The following is a 26,367-nucleotide window of genomic DNA, read 5'->3' on the forward strand; positions in this document are numbered from 1 at the left end:
ACTATTCTTGAGAATATATTTCCTTATGTGGAGAGTAGTAAAATTTCTATGCTTGTAGATCATGAAAAGAATGCTTTAGGTGCTGGTTATATTGTTGAATTCATTCATGATGCTACTGCAAACTACTATGAGAGAGGATCATATGCTTCTACTTATTGCAATAGTATCAAGCTTCCTCTCCATGTGTTGAAATTTTTGAAACTATGCTTGTTTTGCCTTCCTATGCTAGTTGATACTTGCTCCAACAAGTTGTTTGTTCACAAAATCCCTATGCATAGGAAGTGGGTTAGACTTAAAAGTGCTAGCCATATGCTCCATGATGCTCTCGTTGTGTTTCAATCCTTACCTTTTATGAGAGCATCATTGAAATCAATGCCTAGCTAAGGGCGTTAAATGATAGCGCTTGTTGGGAGGCAACCTAATGATTTTTTTTTGCTTTTTGCTTTCTGTTTTGCTTTTTCCACACCATCAAAATTCTGTTATGATTGTGCTTTTTGTGTTTATTTTAGCGTTTGTGCCAAGTAAAGCCTTTATGATAACTTGGGTGATAGTTGTTTGATCATGCTGGAAAAAGACAGAAACTTTCTGCTCATGAGATGATTTTTCATTTTTATTTAGAAAGATATTTTGAGTTGATTCTTTTTGCTTCTGATTTATATGCTTTTTTCCCAGGCCGTCATAATTTTTCAGATTTTTTGGAGGTGCATAAGTATGGTGGTCATTCAGATCATTACAGACTGTTCTGTTTTTGATAGATTCTGTTTTCAATGCATAGTTTGCTTGTTTTGGTGTTTCCATAGATTATTTTGAGTAATATAAATTTTGTAAATATTAATATACAGTAGGCATGGTGTGAAAATAATTATGAGTCTTGTTTTGACAGTACCCAAGTGATTGATTTTCTCGTTATCATACTAACCCATCTCACGAAGTTCCGTTAAGTTTTGTGTTGTGAAGTTTTCAAGTTTTGGGTAGAGGTCCGATGGACTATGGAACAAGGAGTGGCAAGAGCCTAAGATTGGGGATGCACAAGGCATCCCAAGCCATATTCAAGGATACCAAAAAGCCTAAGCTTGGGGATGCCCCAGGAAGGCATACCCTCTTTCGTCTTCAATCCATCGGTAACATTACTTGGAGCTATATTTTTATTCACCAAATGATATGTGTTTTGCTTGGAGCGTCTTGTATCATAGGAGTCTTTTCTTTTTGTTGTGTCACAATAACCCTTGCTGCACACCTTTTTGATAGAGAGAGACATGCACTCATCGTGATTTTGCTAGAATGCTCATAGTGCTTCACTTATATCTTTTGAGCTAGATACTTTTGCTCTTATGCTTCACTTATATCTTTTGAGCTAGATACTTTTGCTCTTGCGCTTCACTTATATCTTTAGAGCACAGCGGTGCGTGATTTGGTATTTGTATTATGCTATGAAAATAGTCCCAAATGTGATAGGTACCCAAAGAGGATACAAAAACCTCCATCTTCATGTACATTGAATAGAAAGAGAAGTTTTGATTCCTCTCAATTAGTTTTGAGACATGGATTCGGTAATATTAAGAGTTATGTTAGTAGGGTGTTGTGAATCTAGAAATACTTGTGTTGAAGTTAGTGATTCGCGTAGCATGCACGTATGGTGAACCGCTATGTTAGGAAGTCGTAGCATAATTGATCTATTGATTGTCATCCTTTGTGTTGAGGTCGGGATCGCGCGATGGTTAACACCTACCAACCCTTCCCCTCGGAGTATGCGTTTAGCACTTTGTTTAGATTACTAATAAAAACTTTCGCTACAAGTATGTGAGTTCTTTATGACTAATGTTGAGTCCATGGATTGTACGCACTTTCACCCTTCCACCATTGCTAGCCTCTCTAGTGCCGCGCAATTCTCGCTGGTGCACAAACCCACCAAATTCCTTCGTCGAAACAACCACCATACCTACCTACTATGGCATTTTCATAGCCATTCCGAGATATATTGCCATGCAACTCCTACCGTTCCATCCCATGACTTGTGCCTTCACTCTCATATTGCCATTGCATGATCGTAAGATAGCTAGCGAGATGTTTCAACGTCATACGCCATGCTAGATCGTTGCACATCCCGGTACACTACCGGAGGCATTTCCTATAGAGTCATCATCATTTTTGAGTTGTGAGTAAATAAAAGTGTGATGATCATCATTATTAGAGCATTGTCCCATGTGAGGAAAAAAGAGAAAAAAAAGAGAGGCCTAAGAGCCCAAATGAAAAAAAAGAGAGAAAAAGAGAGAAGGGACAATGCTACCATCTTTTTCCACACTTGTGCTCCATGATAGCACCATGTTCTTCATGATTGAGAGCTTCTTGCTTTGTCACTACCATATGCTAGTGGGAATCTTCATTATATAACTTGGCTTGTATATTCCAATGATGGGCTTCCTCAAAATTTCCCTAGGTCTTCGTGAGCAAGCAAGTTGAATGCACACCCACTAGTTCTCCTTTAGAGATTTACAAATACTTATAGCTCTAGTGCATCTCTTGTATGGCAATCCCTACTCATTCACATTGATATGTATTAATGGCCATCTCCATAGCCTATTGATACGCCGAGTCGGTGTGACCATCTCCTCCTTTTTGTCTCACAACCACCACCACACTCTATTCCACCTATAGTGCTATATCCATGGCTCACACTCATGTATTGCGTGAGAGTTGAAAAAGGTTTGAGAAAGTAAGAGTGCGAAAACAATTACTTGGCCAATTCCGGGGTTGTGCATGATTTACATTAGTTGTGTGAGGATGATGGAGCATAGCCAGACCATATGATTTTGTAGGGATAACTTTCATTGGCCTTGTTATTTTGAAAGTTTATGATTACCTTGCTAGTTTGCTTGAAGTATTATTGTTTTCATATCAATAGCAAACTATTGTTTCGAATCTTACGGATCTGAACATTCATGTCACATGAAAGAAGTTGCAAAGGACAACTATGCTAGGTAGCATTCCACATCAAAAATTCGGTCTTTATCACTTCCCTACTCGAGGACGAGCAGGAGTTAAGCTTGGGGATGCTTGATACGTCTCCAACGTATCTATAATTTTTTATGGTTCCATGCTATTATCTTGTCAACTTTGGATGTTTTATATGCAAGAATATGCTATTTTATATCTTTTTGGGGACTAACCTATTAACTCAGTGCCAAGTGCCAGTTTATGTCTTTTCCGTGTTTTTGACCCTTTTTCAAACGGAGTCCAAATGGAATGAAACTTTACAATGATTTTTTTTGAACCAAATGAGACCCCCGAAGCTTTGGAAGAAGTCCAGAAGAGCCACGAGGGAGTCACAAGCCCATGGGGCGCGGCCTACCCCCGAGGTCGCACCGTGCAGGCTTGTGACCCCCTCGTGGACCCAACTGACGCAATTCCACCGCCATAAATTCCTATAAATTTAGAAACCCCGAGAAAGAAACCTAGATTGGGAGTTCCGCTGCCGCAAGCCTCTGTAGCCACCAAAAACCAATCTGGAGTCCATTCCGGCACCCTGCCGGAGGGGGAATCCATCTCCGATGGCCATCTTCATCATCCTCGCGATCTCCATGACGAGGAGGGAGTAGTTCACCCTCGGGGCTGAGGGTATGTACCAGTAGCTATGTGTTTGATCTCTCTCTCTCTCATGTTCTTGAGATGTCTTGATCTCGATGTACCATGGGCTTTGCTACTATAGTTGGATCTTATGATGTTCTTCCCCCTCTCCCTCCTTGTAATGAATTGAGTTTCCCCTTTGAAGTTATTTTATCGGATTGAGTCTTTGAGAACACTTGATGTATGTCTTGCACGTGTCTATCTGTTGTGATCAACTTGCGGGTTTGTGACAATTGGAAACCTATGCATATGGGTTGGCACACGTGGATTCATGTGAGTACTCTATGTATGTTTTGGTGATCAACTTGCGGGTTCGTGACATTGGGAACCTATGCATAGGGGTTGGCACACGTTTTGACTCTCCAGTAGAAACTTTGGGGCACTCTTTGAAGTTCTATGTGTTGGTTGAATAGATGATTCTGAGATTGTGTGATGCATATCGTATAATCATGCCCACGGATACTTGAGGTGACAATGGAGTATCTAGGTGACATTAGGGTCTTGGTTGATATGTATCTTAAGGTGTTATTCTAGTACGAACTCTTGAATAGATCGATTAGAGTATCTAGGTGACATTGTGATCAACTTTGTGGTGGTTTCGTACCCGACAATAATCTCTTCGTTTGTTCCCCGCTATTAGTGACTTTGGAGTGACTCTTTGTTGCATGTTGAGGGCTAGTTATATGATCCAATTATGTTATCTTTGTTGAGAGAACTTCACTAGTGAAAGTATGAACCCTAGGCCTTGTTTCCACGCATTGCAATACCGTTCGTGCTCACTTTTGTTACTAGTTACCTTGCTGTTTTTGTAATTTCAGATTACAAAAACCTATATCTACCATCCATATTGCACTTGTTTCACCATCTCTCCGCCGAACTAGTGCACCTATAAAACTTACCATTGTATTGGGTGTGTTGGGGACACAAGAGACTCTTTGTTATTTGGTTGCATGGTTGCTTGAGAGAGACCATCTTCATCCTACGCCTCCCGCGGATTGATAAACCTTAGGTCACCCACTTGAGGGAAAATTGCTACTATCCTACAATCCTCTGTACTTGGAGGCCCAACAACGTCTACAAGGAGAAGGTTGCGTAGTAGACATCAAGGAGATGGAATAGTCAATCCTAGTTTTCATTTGTTGAAACTTACAGAACTTTGTGAGTTGTTTAAGATTTCAGGTTTGACAAGAGATGGAGTCATGAGGAAATTATTTGCCTTATCACTGAAAGGAAAAGCATTGGAATGGTATAGGCTACTAGATGATTCTAACCTACGGGATTGGGAAGAGATTCAGTCTGTCTTTTACTCCAAGTTTTATCCTCTTCATGAAGTCCATGAGAATAGGAATTATGTTTATAATTTCTATCCTCATGACGGAGAGAGCATAGCTCAAGCTTGGGGGAGACTGAAAACTTTAATGCTAAGATTTCCTAACCATGGGTTCCCCAAAGATATGATTATTACTAATTTCTATGCGAGGCTCTCTTGACAAAATAAAGAATTGCTCGATGCTTCCTCCATGGGTTCTTTCACAAATGAAAGGATTGATGCTAAATGGGAACTCCTTGAAAGAATTGAACACAATAATGAAGATTGGGAGATCAACAAAGGTAAAGAGTCAGGTATAAATTATGAGCATGATTGCATTAAGGCCTTTGTTTAAGCTGCAAGTTTTAATAAGTTTAGTGCTAAGATTGGGCTTGATTCTCAACTCCTTGTTGATTTCCTCAAATCTTTCGCTTCACATCTTAATATGCCTAAGGAGAATTGGATCAAGCATCATGAACCTTTTAAAGAGATTTACAAACAAAATGAAATTGTTAATGATAATTGCAACATGCATGATCCAATTCCTAAAAAGGAAGTTTTATATAAGCATGTTAATTTTTGTGGAGTGGATAGACCTTGTGAAAGGCCTATGATTGAAGAAGAGAAGTATTGTAAGCAACATAAGCATGAAAGAACAATCACTTGGGCTAGAGATTTAAATGAAATTGCTAGAGAATTGTGTGACCTTTATCCTTTTACTTGTGAAATTTGTAGTATAGAGGGGCACTTTAATTTTCAATGCATGTACTTTCAAAATATAACTGTTAACCAATTGTGTGATAACATGATCACTTTTGATATTTATGATGAACTTATGTTATTTTTTATGTGTGAAGATTATCAGAAAAAACTTCTCGGCTAGATGATAATGCCTTAGGAATAAACAACACTTTGCAAAAATGCCATCTCTATTGTGTTGTTAATTTCCATGAAAATGCTTACATAAGTAAGATTAGAAAGGAGGGAACTTTACCAAAGCATAAAAATGTCTCTTATGTTTCCACTAATAAAAAGGAGAGTTTCTCCCAAGTTTACCCTATTGTTTCTAATGATAAACCAGAATATTTGAAGAAGCTTCCTCTCCAACCACTCCCTACTAAGGTGAGGAAGAAGAAAAATAAGAGGAGGAAGAGGAACAAGAAGGAAGAAGAATGGGTATCAACCTGGCCTGAGCATATTCCTCGGATCAACTTTTATCCTAACAGACATAAATTTATGGAGGATGGTGAGCTTGATTGCATTCATAATTATCCTGATGATAAGTCCGTAGGTACTATTGAAGATGATTTTTATTATGATATGCATGTTATTTATTGTGTTTGGGAAGATGATGATAATGCTACTTATGATCTTGAAAATATTTTTGGTACCAACTTTGAAAATGATGATATGGAAAGCTCTAAGCTCGGGGATGATAGGATTGCAAGTCCTTTACCGATTAGTGATGTGATAATTGATAATTCTTTTGCTAGTAATAATAAAGACAACATGTTTACAAATATAGTTGCTACCAATAATAATGCTCTTCTCTACCATGATGATGTTATAACTCCTATCTATAGTGATTGTAAAGATACCTATGACATAAGGAGAAATAATCCATATGAAACTGGTCATAATCATGGAGGGAATTACTCCCTTGCTGAACACCATATCCCCAATACATAATTAATCTATGGTGTTCAGGTTGTTTATGATAGTCCTACTCCCACTATTACCAATGAGAAAGAGTATGCTTATGTGGAGAGTAAGAGTACCTTTTTGCATGTGGATCATTATAACAATGCTTTATGTGATACTTATATTGTTGAGTTTATACATGATCCCATTGAAAATTATTATGAGAAGGGAACATATGCTTATAGATATTTCAATAATATCAAGTTCCCTCTCTTTATGTTGAATGTTTTGAAGCTGCACTTGTTCTGCCTTCCTATGCTTATTGCTTTGTGCTTCAATGAATTATTCTATTGCAACATTCCTATGCATAGGAAGCATGTTATACTTAAATGTGTTTGGTATTTGCTTCTTTATGCTCTCTTTTGTTCTACAACTCTTATTCCTACGAGAGCATCATTAAAATCTTAAGCCTATCTTTATGGCTATAAAGAAAGAGCTCTCGGGAGACAACCCTTGTTATCTTTACTTTAAGTTTTTTACTTTCAGTTTTTAGTGGTCTTGATGTGTGTTACTACTGTAGCAACATCATTGTATCTTTATTTTTAAGCTTTGTGCCAATTTTTGCCTCCGATTGCAAGAAAGTTCAAAAGTTGTGACATGCTGTCCAGAAACAGGTTTTGTCTGCTTGACGGAAAAATTCACCAAAAATCACCAAATCATCTTTTTGATCTTAATTTTTTTGAAAGTATGCTCTATACAATTGGCTTTCTGACGTCTGTTCTGAATTTTTTATTTGAGTTGCGGAAGTGCCCTGAAACAATTATTTTCTACTTGCTGGTCTGTTTTTCACAGATTCTGCCACGTTTTGCGTTTTCATCGTTATGCAAATCTTAAGCTCGCTTTTTATTTGCAAAACCTTTTTGGCAATCTTGATAAACAGTAGCTATTCATGAAAATATTTATTTCTATTGGAGAAAAAATATTTTATTATGGGTACTGACCACTCTAATCAGCTTATGATGAGTTTCGTATGAAGGGAGTTTTCAAGTATGCAATGGAAGATGATGAAAGAAGATCTAGGAGTGTCAAACGCTCAAGATTGGGGATGCCCCCATGCACCCCCAAGAAATTTCCAAGGAGACTCAAGTGTATAAGCTTGGGGATGCCCCCGTGCATCCCCTTCTCCATCAACAATCATCAGTTCGTCCTTCTCCATGCTATCTTTTTATCACTTCATATGTTATGTGCTATGCTTGGAGCGTCCCGCTCTTTACTTTTTAGTTTGTTTTAGTTTTGCTTCTGTTCATAACAAGTTGGACCCTAGCCTTCTTTGTTTGGGGGAGAAACACGCTCCACTCCACCATAGAACACAACATCGGTTTTCATGCTTATCTTTTTGTGTGTTCTTTATCTTTTCATAGCTGCTATCACGTTTAGCTCTTAGTTTTCATGCTTTATATTTTTAAGATCTTTTATTTAGGATGCTTTTGGAACTCTCTTGAGTTATCATGTTTATCTTGTTTAGAGAGTTGGCTTATTGCACTGAGTTGTGTGTCTTGCATGAGTAGGTAATTGAGGTTGCTATTTAAGTATAATAGTAACTTGCAATAGTTTTGAGGTATTGATTTGAGTAATGTTTGGACTATTGGTGTCAAGATCTTGAGCCTATTAGTGATAGGTGTCGTATTTTTGGAAATCCATGTGTATTTTCAAAAACCAAAAAATTAGTTGAGAACTCTAGCTACTAGATGGATCGCTAACCTGTGGATGGGTTGGAATATATAGAGTACCCTCACGTTATCATGGGTCGAGGATGCGCAAGGATAACCAAACCCCCAAATACTCCTCCTCAGGGTACTTGCCTCTTTGTGAATCTCCTGGCTAGATAGAGAGTAACTGATAATAAGTGCATGAGTTCTTCGGACTAATGCGAGTATTCAGTTGTTGGCACTTCCACTATCCATACTTTGCTAGCCTCTTCGGTACCGTGCATTGCCCTTTCTAATCTTGAGAGTTGGTGCATACTTCGACGGTGCATCCAAACCCTTGGCATGATACGCTCTGTCATCATAAGCCTCATTATATCCTTCCTCAAAACAGCCACCATTCCTACCTATCAAGGCATTTCCATAGCCTTTCCGAGATACATTGCCATGCAAACATCCACCATATCATGACTTGATCTTCATGTCATACATGCTTTTGCTTGATCGAGGAGTCGCATGCTAGTTGGGCTTTGCCCTTATTATTGCTACATGACGCGCTAGTTTCATTGCATATCCTGCTACACTGGCAGAGGCTTACGTTTGCATACATCATGATAGTTTTCATGTATCTTTATGTTTATTACTTCTTATAAAGTGTGAAGATCTTCTTTTTATTCTTGTAGAATATAGAGTCTTGCCCTTAAGTGAGGAAAAGATCCCAAAGAGGACAAATTAAAAGATCCCAAAAAAGGACACATGAAAAGATCCCAAAGAGGACAAATGAGAGATAAATAGAAAGAGACAAAGAGGCCACAAAAAATAAAAAAAAGAAAGAAATAAAGAAATAAAAAGAGAGAAGGGGGCAACACTACTATTCATTTTGAAAGATCCACACTCGTACTCCATTGTTATATTTGTACTCCATAGAGATTATCATTCATGCATAACTATGTGGGGACCTTTACACTATAGAAATTGGCTTGTATATTCCAATAATGAGCCTCCTCAAATGAGCTCTAGGTCTTCATGAGAAAGCAAGTTGGATGCACCCCACTAGTTCCGTTGCATGACAATCCCTACTCCTCACATCCTATCTATCATTCGGCTTTCCCTCGCATATGGTTGTCCTCATTGATGTGAGACTTCCACACCCTCTTTGTATTCCTTCCCCATCATTATTCTCTTTGCCATCCTAAGTGCCAACATATCTTGCTTGCGCTCATCCATTGCATGAGTGCTCAAAGTCGAAAGGGAGAGGATCATTTTGACTTGTGCCTGACTAGTGGTTTGGAGATGAGTCAAAATAAGATTCTGAAGGAGACCAAGTGTGAAGTTTTAGTAGATTGAGTTCTCATTTAAAATATATAATATTTTTTTATGCTCTAAACCCATCTCCCACTTCTTGCACGCAAACACCGTTTGGAGACATTCGAGTCACGGACAGTGAGAGCTCTTGCACCTTTATGTTCTTACTTTGCTAATTTCAATACTAGATATAGACTCTTGCTTGTTATTGTCTTGAGTTGAATTGCATATCTTACTTGCTTTACTTTGAAGTTCTTATATGTGTGTTAGCATGTCACCACAGAAATTATTTGGGTTATCATTTACCTACTCAAGGACGAGCAGGAATTAAGCTTGGGGGTGTTGATACGTCCCAAATGTATCTATAATTTTTGCTTGCTCCATGCAAGTTTTGGGTGATATTGCTATGTGTTTTGTACACTTTCATACCTTTTTCAAAATATTTGGACTAACCTACTAACTCAGTGCACCCAGTGCTGGTATCTGTCTGCTGATGTGTGTGAATTGCAGGTACCCATATTTACAGTGCCCGAAAAATTCCACAAAAAATATATAAAAATCAGCGTTCCAAAAGACTCCAGACGACCGAAGGAGGGCCAGAGGGGGGCCACTAGGCCTCCAGGCGACCTGGTGGCGCGGCCTGCCCCCTGGCCGCGCAGGGAGGCCGTCTGGGTGGGGGCACCCCATCCGGTGCCCTACCTTGGCTCCTATTTTTACCCCCGTGGAGGAAACCCTGATTCTCGAACCCTTTTCTCCATAAGCAATTCTGGTCTCCTCCGCCATCGCCAACAAGTTTCGGGGGACCAGAATTCCTGTGCCAGCACCCTACCGGGACGGGGAAGTGGCCCAGATTCATCTCCATCGACGTTGCTTCCTCCCTCCATGAAGCGGGAGTAGTTCCTCCTCGGGGCCGAGGTCTTCTACAGTAGTTATGTGGTTAATTCTCTCTCCCATGATGTGATCTTGATTGTGATCATAGGCTATGTTCACCTAGGGTGATCCCATGATGTTTCCCCTTCTTCTATGTATTGGGTTGATGTACTCGCTTGATCTTATCTAGTATAATCCCCAAGACCATGGTGATAATGGTCTATTGGACATGGATTATAAGAATATTTTCATGAGTGATTTCCTCTTTTGTGGATTGATTGAAGATTGAGAGTCTCTTGGTGCTTGTCTTTGACTATCCTTGAGATGTGTTGTGGTGATTGTGGTACTCTCTTTGGATGGTCGCGGTGACATTGGGAAATCCATAGATGAGAACTACGAACTCTGAGGTGTGCTTTTGTAGCCCTACATAATTCTTGTCCTCTCTTGATCACAAAGGAATGACCTCCGAGTACGTCTCCATTGCATATTTTAGTGGACATATCATGTGATTAGACTTTGTTACTGTTGTTGGGAGTTGCCACTACTTAAAGTATGAAGCCTAGGCCTTGTTTCTCACCATTGTTACACCATTTATGCTCACTTTTGTCACTTGCTACCTTGCTGCCATTTTTATTTTAGATTTACAATACCTTGTTTTACCATCCATATCACTTGCCTTTTAACATCTCTTCGCCGAACTAGTGCACCTATACAACTAACAATTGCATTAGGTGTGTTGGCGACACAAGAGACTTCTTGTATCTTAATTGCAGGGCTGCTTGAGAGAGACCATCTTCAAACTCTACTTCTCTGAGTTCGATAAACCTTAGGTCATCCACTTGAGGGAAATTGTTGCTATCCTACAAACCTCTGCGCTTTGAGGCCCAACATAGTTTACAATAATAGAAGCGTGCATAGACATCACCATGTCATGCATCATGATGCACGTGCTTGTTGTTATTTACTGTTTATTCCCCCTCTTCTCTATGATAGATGCCGGCGCTAACGTTGGTGCCAGGTACGACCACACCACTGATGACTAACTTTTTGCAGCATAGCAACAAGGGAAGTAACCCCCTTGATCATTCCTATATCACCCATTCTTTATCCCTGATGCTTGCATTAGATTTTGCTACTTTTGTAGATAGCTCCTATTCTGATGTATAGCCTGTTTTTGATAAACTGTTGTTATATTCAACTGTACATTAAATGCTTAGTATAGTTGGGGGAGTGATCCTCATTGACCCCTCAGTCCTAGTTGCCCCTGCTTTATCGTCGAAGGCTCGACCAACTGATCGACGAGCCAAGACCCATCACATCATTCACACCCCCTCGTTGTACGACGATGCAGAGTTATTATCGAGTATCGAGGATGACACCTCGATACGTACTCCTAATGTTAGTTATGTAGTGTAGTTAACGAGTGGTGGTTTACGGAGGGTGATTCCATCTTCACCACCTCTAATAACGGCTCTGTCGTACAACTCCTCAAGTGTGGACCATCGAGGGTGATTCCTCCCTGGTCACCTTAAAGGTTACATCATTGGGAATCCATCAAGGGTGATACCTCAGATCCCTCTGATGTTACAGCCACACAATTACTTGACCTTACTACATGGAACATGATGACGTGTGTTGCGGGTGGATTCCCATGTGGATGTAACGAGGTGTGGTTGGGCATTCTTGGCCCTTGCCACACATCCTTGAGACGGGGTGACGGGACCACATATCGTGGATTGCTAATCGTCACCGTAGTGTTAATTAAAGTGCTAATGGGATTTGGGGACTAACCTATTAACTTAGTGACAAGTGCCACTTCCTGTTTTTTGCCATGTTTTGTTTCACACGAAATCAATATCAGATAAGATCAAATCGTCCCAAAACTTTTTGAGATTTTTTTTATTGAAGATAAGGATCACGTGGAACTGGAGGCCAAGGAAGATCTTGCCGGAGGGCCCCACACAACACCAGGGCGCGCCTTCATGATCCATTTGCCCTACCTCCTCCACTATTTAATTCAGCAATATTCCAAAACCCTCAAGGGAGTCCATGAAATACTTTTTCTACCGCCGCAAGGCTCTCTTCTTGTCAGGTTCCATCTGGAGGCCTTTTCCGGTACTCCACCAAAGGGGAACTCATCACGGAGGGGCTCTACATCAACCTTGTCGCCTCTTCGATGATGCGTGAGTAGTTCACCACAGGCCTATGGGTCCGTAGGTAGTAGCTAGATCTCTCTCTCTCTCTCTCTCTCTCTCTTTGTATCTCAATACTACGGTCTCCATGATCTTCATGGAGATCCATTCGATGCAATGACTTTGTGCGGTGTGTTTGTTTGGATCCGATGAATTGTGAGTTTATGATCACATCTATCCTTGTTTTATTTGAGTTCTTTGCTGATCTCTTTTATGCATGATTTAGTATAGCCTTGTATTTCTTCTCTGAAGTTTTGGTTTGGTTTGGCCAACTAGATTAGATCTTCTGGCGATGGGAACAGGTGCTCGGTAATGGGTTCAATCTTGCGGTGTTCAGTCCTAGTGACAGAAGGGGAGTTGATACGCATGTGTTGTTGCCATTAAGGATAACAAGTTGGGATGAATTCTTATATGATTTTGTCTTGACTACATCATGTCATCGTTCTTAATGCATTACTTCGTTTTATGAACTTAATACACTAGATGCATGCTGGATAGCGATCGATGTGTGAAGTAATATTAGTAGATGCAGGCAAGAGTCGGTCTACTTGATTTGGATGTGATGCCTATATCATGATCATTGCCTTGCATAGCATCATAATTATTTGCTTTTCTATAAATTTTCCAACATTAATTTGTTTACCCATTGCATGCTATTTTCTTGAGAGAGATGCCACTAGTGAATCCTACGGCCCTCGAGTCTACTTTTATTATAATATCAATCTCGTTTACTTATACAAAAATACCAAAAATACTTGCTGCACTTTTTTATCTTTTATTTATTTATCAATCTATCAATCTGTCATATATCATTTAGTCTCACTTCTTGATTGCCGAGAGATTGGCAACCTCTCGTCCGCGTTGGGTGCGAAGGTTTGCGTTGTGTGTGCAGGTGCCGGTGTTGCTTAGTTCTCCTACTAAATTGATAACCTTGGTTTCTTAACTGAGGGAAATACTTACTCTACCGTGCTGCATCATCCTCTCCTCTCCAGGGATAAAAAATCCAACACAGTTTACAAGTAGCAGGAAGATTTCTAGCGCCGTTGTTGGGGCAGATCAAGCCAACATCATCAACTTGCCAATATCTGGCGCCGTTACCAAGTACCTACACTATCAACTCTTATCTTTGCATTTACTTTATTTTCCATTTGCCTCTCATTTTCATCTCCCCCACTTTACAAAAAATTGTCGTTTTATTCGACCTCTTTCCGGTTTGCCTTTTTTGCTTGTGTTTTATCTTTGCTTGTGTTGCCTTGTGCCTTCTATTTGCTTGCATCTTCGCTTGCTAAAAATCTAATGATATGGATCCTCATCCACTTGTTACTATTTTCAAAAGACAAAATTATGATGAACCAATTGCTAGTGAGTTGAGTTCACTTGATTATCTCTATGAAGTTTTGTTTGAAAATCATGAATCTGGAAATTTGGATGAAGTGTTGAAAGAAGAAATTTATAAACTGATTCATGATAGCTCCTTGATTGAAAAGCATGATTGCAATGATGTTACTGTAAATTATATTAATGTCAATTATGTTAATGATATGCAAAACTACAAGCTTGTGGATGATAATTTTGTCATGTCCACTACTCATTGTAATGATCATGATTGGGGTGATGCTTCTTATGATCTTGAAAATTTATTTAATCCTCATCATGAATATGTTATTGATAATAAGGTTTGCAATAGTATCGAAAGTTGATTTGGAAGAGTGTCAACTTTAGGTAAAAAGAACCCCACATATTTGGAGAGTGCTCAATCTTATGATTTTTTTGATAGAAGTGGGTTTGGAGAGGTCATGACTTTAGTTAATGTTAATCCCACTACCTTGGAAGATTGTAAGACCTTTATGCAGGTGGATCATGGAAATAATGCTTTATGTGATAGTTATACTATTGAATTTATTCATGATGCTACTGAAAATTACTATGAGAGAGGAACATATGCTTTTACATATTGCAATGATATCAAGTTTCTTCTCTATGTGTTGGAAATATTGAAGTTATACTTGTTTTGCCTTCCTATGCTAATTAATTCTTGTTCCATAATTTGTTTGCTCACAAAATCTCTATCCATAGGAAGTGGGTTAGACTTAAATATGATTTCCATGTGATTCATGATGCTCTCTTTATGTTTCTATTATTTACCTTTATGCGAGCACCATCTAAATCATCATGCCTAGCTAGGGGCGTAAACCGATAGCGCTTGTTGGGACGCAACCCAACGAAAAAAATAATTTTTCCTATTTTCCTTTATTTGCTTCTGTTTTGAGTTGGTTTTATATATGTTTACTAGTGTTTGTGCCAAGTAAGACCTTTGGGATGATATGGATGCTTGTGAATGCAATTCCGTGACAAACAGAAACTTTGACGCCCAGTCGAGGAATTTTATAAATTCATCATAGCATTGAATGTGTCTGATTTTTTACATGTGATTTATATACAAATTTTCCACGTTGTACTAATTTTTCAAAATGTTTGGAGTTTCAGCACTATGGCTTTTCGACACATTGCTACAAATTGTTCGGTTTTTTATAGATTCTGTTTTCATTGCATTGTTTGCTTATTTTGATGAAACTATGGATTGTATATGGGGCTGAAAGCCATGGAAAAGTTAGAATACAATACCTATAATGTAATTATAAAATTTTAATGGGTTTGCAACAATACTTATAGTAGTAGTTTGTTTGTTTATACTAACGGATCTCACAAAGGTTTTGTTGATTTTTTGTGATTGAAGTTTTCAAGTTTTGGGTGTGACATCGCTGTATGAAGGAATGAAGAGATGCAAAAGCCAAAGCTTGGGGATGCCCAAGGCACCCCAAGGTAATATCTAAGGAGACTCAAGCGTCTAAGCTTGGGGATGCCCCGGAAGGCATCCCTCTTTCTTCTAACGACTATCGGTAACACACTTGAGGCTATATTTTTATTCGTCACATGATATGTGTTTTGCTTGGAGCATCTTGTATGATATGAGTCTTTGATTATTAGTTTTTCACAATAATCACCTCTCAACACATTTTCTTGAGATGGCCTCACGTCATCATAATTTGTTAGAATTGCTTTTTGTGCTTCACTTAAATGTGTTAAGCTAGGTGGTTGCTCTAGTGCTTCACTGATATCTTTTTGAGCACGGTGGTGTGAATGTTTTGAAGAAACTTATTCTCATGCTTCACTTATATATTTTTGAGAATGCTATATGTTTTGAATAAACTTTTTCTCTTGCTTCACTTATATCTTTTTGAGAATGTTAGAAAATTTTGAAGAAATTCACTCTTTTGCTTCACTTATATCTTTTTGAGAGTGTGAAAATAGTCTTGGTAGTTGGTACAAGATATGATGCTTGGTCCCTTTATGATGAATATTCAAGTAGAATAATGAAAACTAGCATAGAATTTTTTTATGGGACATGAAAAACTTGATTATTTGTGATAGTTTTGAGATATGTAGATGATGATTTGTGAGTTATGTTAGTGAGTCAATTATGCTCTAGTATGAATATTGATGTCAAGGTTTATGATTCCCTATGCAAGCATGAAAAGTCAATAGTTATGCAATGAAGTTATTCCTACTTGTGGTGTATTGTTTGATGTTAGTTATGTTTTATGTATGCATGTGCATCATTATGATTTTCTAGTTGGGCGCTTCTCAATCTTTTTGCTAGCCTTCATTTGTACTAAGCGGGAATACTGCTTGTGCATCCATTATCTTTAAACCTTGTTTTGCCACTTGTGTCCACCATACCTACCTATATGCGGTATTTCATTGCCGTTCCAAGTAAATTTGCATGTGCCATCTCTAAAAAAATCTCAAAAATATTTTCTCTTTTGTATGCCCGTATCGCTCATGAAGCGGTGAGGGGTGGCCAATATTTTTTGTGTTGGATATGTCATTCTCATGATGAGTGTTTATTCACTTGTCATTACATGAGAGTGTGGCGGTAAAAGGGATGCCCAGTCCCAAAAATAAATGGAATGTGATGGTATGGAAGGCACCCGTGAATTTGGTTAGCCATGGATTGTGAAAAGTAATGGTGGAAAAAAATTCTCTTGGATGTGACAGTAGAAAGACCAAAGTCTTGATGACACTGAAACGATGATGAGGGAATAGAGATACAAAAAATATTTACTTTTTTGTTTGGGAACCGCCTATGATGTATCCGATGTAAGAAGTGTTGGGAACCTTTAGTCGTTTCTGTTGACGAGAAAAGCATGCCACCCAAATTAAATTTTTCATCTCTTTTAAAACTTGAGCTCTGGCACCTCTGTAAATCAATGCTTCCCTCTGCGAAGGGCCTTTCTATTTAATTTTTATGTTGAGTCTCATCCTTCTCTTTAAAAGCACCAACTAGTGGGTCATGTGGTCATGTGTGTGCATGGAGTATGATTGATATTTGAGTGTGCATTATGACTGGATCAATGATTGGGCATAATGGGCTAGGGATAACTTACTTTAGCATTGTTATTTTGAAAGGCATGATTGCTTGTTAGCATCACTTGAGTATCTATATCTTCATGTCAAATATAGACTATTGCTTTGAATCATCTAAGTCCTCATGTCTATGCTATGAAAATAACTTGAAGTATGTTGGGTAGCATTCCACAATCAAAAATATGTTTTATCACTTTCCTACTCGAGGACGAGCACAAGTTAAGCTTGGGGATACTTGATACGTCTCCAATGTATCTATTATTTTTGCTTGTTCTATGCAATGATATTATTATTATTGGATGTTTTATTACCATTTTATACCTTTTTATATCATTTTTGGGGACTAACCTATTGACTTAGTGCCAAGTGCCAGTTTGTGTTTTCTGCCCCGTTTTTGTTTCACGGGAAATCAATACTAGATAAGATCAAATCGTCCCGAAACTTTTTGAGGTTTTTATTGAAGATAAGGATCACCTGGAACTTGGAGGCCAAGGAAGATCTTGTCGGAGGGCCCCACACAACACCAGGGCGCGCCCGAGGGGGGCGCCCTCATGTTGTGTGGGCCTCTCCATGCTCCATTTGCCCTACCTCCTCCACTATAAATTCAACAATATTCCCAAACCCTCAAGGGAGTCCACAAAATACTTTTTCTGCCGCCGCAAGCCTCTTTACTCGCCATATCCCATCTGGAGGCCTTTTCTTGTACTCCGCCAGAGGGGGAACTCATCACGGAGGGGTTCTACATCAACCTTGCCGCCTCTGCGATGATGCGTGAGTAGTTCAGCACAGACCTACGAGCCCGTAGGTAGTACTTAGATCTCTCTCTCTCTCCCTCTCTCTCTCTCTCTGTGTGTATCTCAATACAACGGTCTCCATGATCTTCATGGAGATCCATTCGATGTAATGACTTTGTGCGGTGTGTTTGTTGGGATCCGATGAATTGTGAGTTTATGATCAGATCTATCCTTGTTTTATTTGAGTTCTTTGTTGATATATTTTATGCATGATTTAGTATAGCCTTGTATTTCTTCTCCGAAGTTTTGGTTTGGTTTGGCCAACTAGATTAGATCTTCTTGCAATGGGAAGAGGTGCTCGGTAATGGGTTCGATCTTGCGGTGTTTAGTCCTAGTGATAGAAGGGGAGTTGATACACATGTGTTGTTGCCATTAAGGATAACAAGTTGGGATGAATTCTTATATGCTTTTGTCTTGACTACATCATGTCATCGTTCTTAATGCATTACTTCGTTCTTATGAACTTAATACACTAGATGCATGTTGGATAGCGGTCGATGTGTAAAGTAATAGTAGTAGATGCACACAGGAGTCGATCTACTTGATTTGTATGTGATGCCTATATCATGATCATTGGCTTGGATAGCACCATAATTATTTGCTTTTCTATCAATTGCTCAACATTAATTTGTTTACCCATTGCATGATATTTTCTTGAGAGAGATGCCACTAGTGAATCCTACGGCCCCGGGTCTACTTTTATTATAAGATCAATCTCGTTTACTTATACAAAAATACCAAAAAATACTTGTTGCACTTTTTTATCTTTTATTTATTTATCAATCTATCAATCTATCATATATCATTTAATCTGCTTCTTGACCGCCGAGAGATTGACAACCTCTCGTTTGCGTTAGCTGCGAAGGTTTGCGTTGTGTGTGCACGTGCCGGTGTTGCTTGGTTCTCATACTGGATTGATAACCTTGGTTTCTTAACTGAGGGAAATACTTACTCTACTGTGCCGCATCATCCTCTCCTCTTCGGGGATAAAAAATCCAACGTAGTTTACAAGTAGCACAAGGGTGCAAAGGGTGATGGGCCCATGACCCCTGCGCTTTGGATTTATACCGGTGGGCTGGCCTCGCCATTGACCCTAGGTAGGGATGCGACGTGTTGATGTTCCGAGGTCGGGTATGACCCAGGAAAGTGGGTCCGGACAGAGTTTATCAAGCGTGTTGGGTAATTTGGTGCACCCTTGCATGTATGAAAATTAACTATCCAAATAGTCGTGTCCACGGTTACAGGACGACTTGGAATTGTATCCCGATCTAATACAACTAGAACTTTTACTTAACTGGAATGTTTGGCTCCGAGATTTCTTTCTCGAGGGAGTCGAGGAAGAATCTTTGGGCGTGACTTAATTAAATTTGCTACAACAATATGACTATATAATTGTGTTATTGTTCTACTCTCTCCTGATGCTGCAAGACACTAAAGATGCGAGTCTTCAATATGACCAGTCCCTTCTCTCTATTCTCGCATTGCTGAAGTCAGTCCAGATATAACCCCATTTCATTTGATACTGGTGCATACTTAGCATAGTTCTGATGTCAATCTTGCGAGTCCTTTGGATGAGTACTCACCATTGCTTTGCTCCCCTTTTCCCCTTGATACGATTGTCGCGACCAGATGATGGAGCCCAGGAGATGGCGTATCCCGCCGATGACATCTAGTCCCCCGATGGTGCCTACTACTACATGGAGTCCGTTAACGACCCGGAGTAGTTGAGGAGGTTCCCAGGAAGGAGGCCTCGCCTCATTCAATCTATGTATCTTTTGTGCTAGCCTTCTCCAAGGCATTACTTGTTTTATGTCTGTACACATATATTGTTGCTTCTGCTGACTCGTGTGTTTCCGAGCTTTTGTATTTGAGCCCTCGAGGCCCCTGACTTGTAATATGAATCTTGTTTGACTTTTATTTTTGTGTCTAGAGTTGTGTTGTGATATCTTCCCATGAGTCCCTATTCTTGGTCGTACGCATTGCATGTATGTTTAGCATACGATCAAAATCGGGGCATCACAGAACTGTTTGCCGGACATCACACACACCTTCTTATACTAACTCATTTGTGTTCTGTTGGATCAGCGCAAATAGTTTATCTGAGTGAACTGTATGCCATGGTTCACACACATGTGTATTTTCTTAACCGTCTCTGTTATCTTGGCTAATCACATACAGGTCCTAAGAACTAACTGTATGCCACGCATAGCACATATAACTCTTTTCTGAATCGTATTTGATGGATCTGCCATCGCACGCAGTTCGTGTAATTGGTGATGGAGCTTGAACTATAGCTTTTGTGATTGGTGGATCGCACACATTCGTTGAAGGGTCTCTGATTGTAGTGCCACATTAGCAGTATCCTGTAGTAGTGTTATGTTTGCAAGTTAGATAAAGCTCTATATGGTTTGGAAACAGACCCAAGAGCGTGGTATTCAAGGTTGAGCACTCAGTTACAACAACTTGGGGTCACACCATCAAAAGTTGATACCTCATTATTTTTACTATAAAGGCAATGTTACCATATTTGTTTTAGTATATGTTGATGACATAATTGTTGCCAGTTCAAGTCTAGATGCCACTACTTGTCTTCTTAAGGATCTAATGATGGATTTTACTCTTGAGGATTTGGGAGATCTTCATTACTTCCTTGTCATAGAAGTCGAGAAGGTAAAGGATGGTATAGTTCTTTCACAAAAAAAATATGCCAATGGCATCCTAAGGAGAGTAGGATTGGAAAATTTGTAAGTACACCAATCTCAACTTCAGAAAAACTTACAATTGATAGTGGAGAAGCACTTGGACCCGAGCATGCAACAAAGTACAAAAGTATTATAGGACCACTTCAATACTTGACCCTTACTCGTCCTGATATTTCTTATTCTACGAACAAAGTATGTTAGTGCTTACATGCACGTACCTGTACCCACTTGACATCAGCCAAAAGAATTGTGAGGTATCTCAAATTTCTAGAAGTACTTGGACTAAGAATTGTCAAGTCTCCTTCTATGCTTGTGTGTGCCTATTCAGCTATTCTGATGCGGACTGGACATGATGTGCTGATGACAGAAGGTCCACATGTGGATTTGTTGTATTCCTGGGAACACATCTTATATCATGGAGTGCAAGAAAACATGTCACTACCTCGAGATCAAGCACTAAGGATGAGTATAAAGCTCTAACAAATGCTACACCTGAAGTCATGTGGGTTCCGACTTTGCTTTATGAGCAAGGAATTAACACTCCACAAGCTGCAAGGTTATGGTGTGATAATATTGGTGCAACCTATCTTTCAGCTAATCCTGTTTTCCATGCACGTACAAAGCACATTGAGGTTGATTTTCATTTTGCCAGAGAAAGAGCAGCTCAAAAGCTAGTTTAATGCTTCCCAAATATCTTACAAAATGTCCAAGAAAAGGTTTTAACACTTCCCAAATATCTTACAAAATATTCCCCTCAAAAAGATCGTTTCCGATCCTCAAAAAACAAAAATCATTTTCCTAAAAAAAAGATCATGTGAAATGTTCATCTGCGTCAAATTTCACGTTCACACCCAAAAATATGGTACTCCCTTAGTTCTACATAATGCATATTAGTTTTTGAAAAACTCAAAGACGTCCATATTTAATCAAAATTCTAGAGTAAACTATCTTAAATACCAAATAAATAGAATACAAAAGTAATTCATGCTGAATCTGATTATACTAAATTTGTATTGCAGATGTTGATATACTTTTCTTTAAACTTGGTTTTCATAGACATGTTCGACTTTAAAAAACAAAACATGCATACTACATTTAAAAGGGAAAGAGTATTTTAAATATGATATGAAAAAACTAGTGCCTCTCCGTTTGACAAGAGCTCATGGTCTTCCAGGAGAGGAGCTGATCTCGTGGGCTGTTTTTATAATGTGATTCTTCGTGCAGTTTTTTTTCCCATCTGAATACCTTAAGCCAAAGTATATGGCAACATCGTTAGAATACAAAGTGACTCCTCACCCAGATTTATTTAGATGATTGAGATATCTGTTTTGGAAAATGAAAACCATGAAACATTTATTTTTTACAAAAAATTTATCGTAACCAAATGGCTAAGAAGAGTCGAAAAGTAAAGCCAATCTTGTTCCATCGCCTCTTACACTGACCGAATGTTTGTATCTATAAAATATTTATTTATTTATATTTATACTTAAGTGTTAAGTGTTGTGTGATCATCAGGAGTAGACATATAAAATATACTGTGTAGTTTTGCTTGTCGTAATACATGTTAGTTTTTGTTTTGAAATTCACATCGTTAGAATTTGTTTGGTTCAAAGGACAACTTTGAATAATCAACTTCTCTCAAGCAAAACGATAGTAGCGTGTTATTCAAAAAAAAGTTATATATTGTCATACGTCACGAGGCATTACATATGACTTTATATTTCTGCACAATTTTGAATTACTGAAAAAACCATAATACTCCGAACATTTTCACATCAAGGCCTGATTTCCGTAAGCAGCTTAAGCAGAAAAATAAAAACAACAACGAAAAAACTACCCCCAAAACCAGAGGAAACCCTCTCGTGTTCCCCCTACCCCCTTCCCCGCTTCCCCTCTCCTCGCCGGCGGCAAATTCAAGCTCAGGAGGTCGTAACTCGGGTATTCGCCTCTCCCCCGAAATCTCCTAGCTGTAACCTCTCACCCACAATACTCCAAATTCCTGATTACTTCCGAGATCCTTTTCCGATTGCTCTGCGCCCAGATTGTTTGAAGCGTAAATTTCTCTAGGGTTTCGGCGGGTCAGCGAAGGACCGGACCTGACACGGGGTCAGGCGGAATCTTCGTGATGGCGGGCACGAAGGCGGATGCGAAGGCGGATACCAGTGGCGGCGGTGGCGGCTCTTTCAGCGAGAAGGGGCTTGCCGAGAAGCTAACTAAACTCAACAGCTCCGCGGCGAGCATCCAGAGTATCCTTGTTTCCATTGGTTAATTTCGGGCGCACCTTCATATGATAGCCTAGCGTGTTCTTGTTACTTGGATTGATGTGGTATTGGGCAACTGAAGCCCTGGATTACAATGTGGATGAGTAGGACTGTCCCATGAGATCCCATTTGGAAACTTTTGGCTTATCCACCTTGTTTCTGCCTCACAGGAAGCTTATTGCCAGTAGTTTGCTGGCGACCTGGTTTACACTAGTAGAGTAGTAGTCTGCTTCTTGTGGTTCAGCTAGTGACACATACTCCCTCCGTCCCAAAATAAGTGTCTTAAGCTTAATACAATTTTGTACTAGAGCTCGTACAAAGTTGAGACAGTTATTTTGGGATGGAGGGAGTAGAATATAATTGGATTCTGGTATAGTTTTCTGGAGCTTGTGGATTGTTCTCTTGGTTGATATCTTTCTTGCACTTCTATCAGGAAAATTAGTGCTGTTTTTGCTGCATTGTAGATGTATAATATGAGTCCGTGGCAAAGTATTGATTTGTTTTGTGCCATATTGTCTTTGCATCACAATTTAGGTTTGTAATGTATTTGCATTTCGGACTGTCGATGCTTGGTTTCCTTGCTTTTCTCAGAGTCACAGCACAAAGTTGTTTCCATTATCTTTTGATTCGAGGGCATTACCCTCAGGAATGACAGATGATATGATGGCAAGAACTGTTAGGATTATATATGAGCACAATAGTATTTTATCGTTTGTCTGGGCTTCTGGTAGTTGGGATATAATTTTTCTCCTGCTCAATTCAGCGAATTTAGTGAGCATTTTGTTTGGAGGAAGAGCGAGCAGAACAAATTATCACATCCTTTTTTACACAAACGAAGACATGTGTTTTTACCTTTTAACTATGAATTATTTTCTTCTTATTGTTGCTGTTGGGGTATTTGTATGGCTACACTCATACATTTCTGTGACTTTGTTTAGTTTGAATGATCTTCGTGGGGTCTCTATTCTGATGGTATTTCTTTTATCTGTCACCAATGTTGTCGCAAATCAACTTAACTTCTGGACATCGTGACACTATCCTCATATTGAGCATCTAACCAGTTAGCTAGACTATATCATGCACTATCATCCCTTGAACTAACCACAAGTGACAGCTACTGCTACAAGGGGAACTTACTGAATTTTGTGAAAGACATAGACATTCATCATGTGGATGCCTTCCTATGTTTGCCATGAAAAAGGTAGCTTACATGTCTTTCTCGGCGTCTTTGTGCTTTCATCTTATGGGAGGAAGTCTAGCCCTGAAATATTGTATGATACACTACACCACTTGTAACCAAATCTTCCGGAACTAATAAACAACAAAGTTTGCTAAGTTATTGCAGATCCCTACTTTTCTGTGTAATGTTGATTTTTTTTTTGGATCTCTGCTGTGTGTGTGTGTGTGCGGGGGGGGGGGGGGGGGGAGGGGATCCCTTATTCTGCTTCTAGGTATGTAATGTCAAGAACATTAATTATCAAAGTAGAATGAGATGACTGGAAGGGTTAGGCCATTTTCTAATGGGAATCTACATTGGTTGGTATGTTATCCAGACTAGAATGGGGCCTATGTAGTTTGTGACCAGCTAATTCCTACCTGTTCTGGTTTGCTATTTTTTTTATATGTGTACTTCTCCAAAGTATTGTGTTCCAGTGCTGTTCTGTGCACATCATATAACGGTTACATTTAATTAATTGAAAGTACACCTTTTCCTGAAGTGATATTTTTGTACTGGTAACTGTCATTATTTTCTGGGTGTGGATAATTCTCATTTTATAACACTGTAATCAGTTTTGTGGCTTATTTAACTTGTGTACTTTTGATCAATCCAGTTTTTCTAAAGTATCAAATATTCAGATGATAGCTATAGATTTGAATTTGCTTTTGACTATATATAAAATTTCTGCAGCATACTTTTCCCCCTTTCAGTCCATATTGCAGCAGCTGTCTTTTGTATTCCTGAACTCTTAAGTAGCACTTTCACATTGGTGTGTTTTTCACCGGAAGAGAGCCAGAAGAATCGTCGACACATGGGAGAAACAGTTTAATAATGCAACAAAGGATAAGAAAGTGTCATTCCTGTATCTATCAAATGACATCCTGCAAAATAGCAAACGCAAGGGTGGAGAATTTGTGAATGAGTTCTGGAAGGTTCTTCCTGGATCACTTAAAGATGTTCATGATAGCGGGGGAGAACATGGAAAGAAAGTGGTCGCAAGATTAGTAAGTTTTGTTTGTTTTATCATCACTCGCTTCGTTCCAAGCTATAAGGCGTATTTTGAGTTAGCACGAGAATCAATGAGGTTATGAAACTAAGAAAAAGAGTAGATAAAACCATCGTACTATCCAAGTATCCATACATAAATACACCTGAAATCATGGAAGTACTAGTAGGTGAGAGTACTTCTAATAAATGCAAGTGAGCTAAGATGTCATAACTATGGAGAAACAAGACAATAACATCACTAAATTAGCATGCACAACTTATATCATGGCATTGAGATTGAACCTTTTATATGCCTTATAAAAAGAAACAATGGAGTACACGTTTGATGTAATGCTTAACAACCCACAAACTCCTTTTATACTTTAGTGCTCTGTGCCTTTTCCCAAAACATTGTAGGGATTGAAATCTGTTAGTTCTGTCACAATACTAAGGCACCATATGTTTTATGATCTATCATTCTTAGTTGATTTAGCAAACTATTGGGCGCATATTCTTTCGCTATATCAACAACAAAGCCTTTAAGTCCCAAACAAGTTGAGGTAGGCTATAGTTGAAACCATAAAGATCTCGAAACCTAGTCATGGTTTTGGAACGTGGATAACTAACTTCCACGCACCCATGTCATGGCTAGTCCTCTGGTGATATTCTAGTCCTCCAGGTCTCTCTTCACGGACTCCTTCCATGCCAAGTTTGGTCTACCCGACCTCTCTTGCCATTATCAGCATGCTTTAATCTCCCGCTATGCATCCCCGCTTCTGGGGGCCCGCGTTTTATGTGTCCAAACCATCTTCGACAATGTTCGACAAGCTTCTCCTCAATTGGTGCTACCCTAACTCTATCACGCATATCATCACTTCGGACCCCATCCTATCCATGTCACCATGAGCATCTTTGCTACACCTAACTGTTGGACATGGCGCCTTTTAGTTGGCCAACATTCTGCGCCATACAACATTGCAGGTCGAATCCCCGTTTGATAGAACTTGCCTTTTAGCTTTCGTGGCACTCATCACAGAGGACACCAGAAGCTTGGCCCGCTTCATCCATCCTGTTTTGATTCGATGGTTCACATCTTCACCAATATCACTATCCTTCTGCAGCATCAACCCCAAATTCGAAAGGTGTCCTTTTGAGGTACCACCTCCCATCAAGGCTAACCTCCTCCTGCCTAGTAGCTCTGAAGCCGCACCTCATGTACTTAGTTTTAGTTCTACTAAGCCTAGTAGTAGCTAACTTTCAATTAACCCCCATTTGACCATCACCAACTAGCACCACATCATCTGCAAGGAGCATACACCATGGGATGTC

The 26,367-nt window shown here is 39.3% G+C and overlaps 1 protein-coding gene across 3 annotated transcripts in view; it reads left to right on the top strand.

The window, feature by feature from the left end:
* The first annotated feature begins 22,398 nt into the window (after positions 1-22,398).
* The window catches only part of LOC123448218 (regulation of nuclear pre-mRNA domain-containing protein 2-like), a 29,969-nt gene continuing 26,000 nt past the window's right edge, over positions 22,399-26,367 (top strand). The window contains exons 1-3 of one of the 3 annotated variants that reach the window (XM_045125044.1): positions 22,399-22,509; positions 22,639-22,817; positions 24,808-25,055. In XM_045125044.1, the coding sequence (XP_044980979.1) occupies positions 22,697-22,817; positions 24,808-25,055 (369 nt within the window). In that variant the 5' untranslated portion in view covers positions 22,399-22,509; positions 22,639-22,696. Of the gene's footprint in view, positions 22,541-22,612; positions 22,818-24,807; positions 25,056-26,367 lie in introns of all 3 variants that reach the window. The other 2 variants (XM_045125045.1, XM_045125046.1) reach the window with 2 other exon arrangements.

This window comes from Hordeum vulgare, chromosome 4H, assembly GCF_904849725.1.
Source record: "Hordeum vulgare subsp. vulgare chromosome 4H, MorexV3_pseudomolecules_assembly, whole genome shotgun sequence".
Taxonomy (NCBI): domain Eukaryota; kingdom Viridiplantae; phylum Streptophyta; class Magnoliopsida; order Poales; family Poaceae; genus Hordeum; species Hordeum vulgare.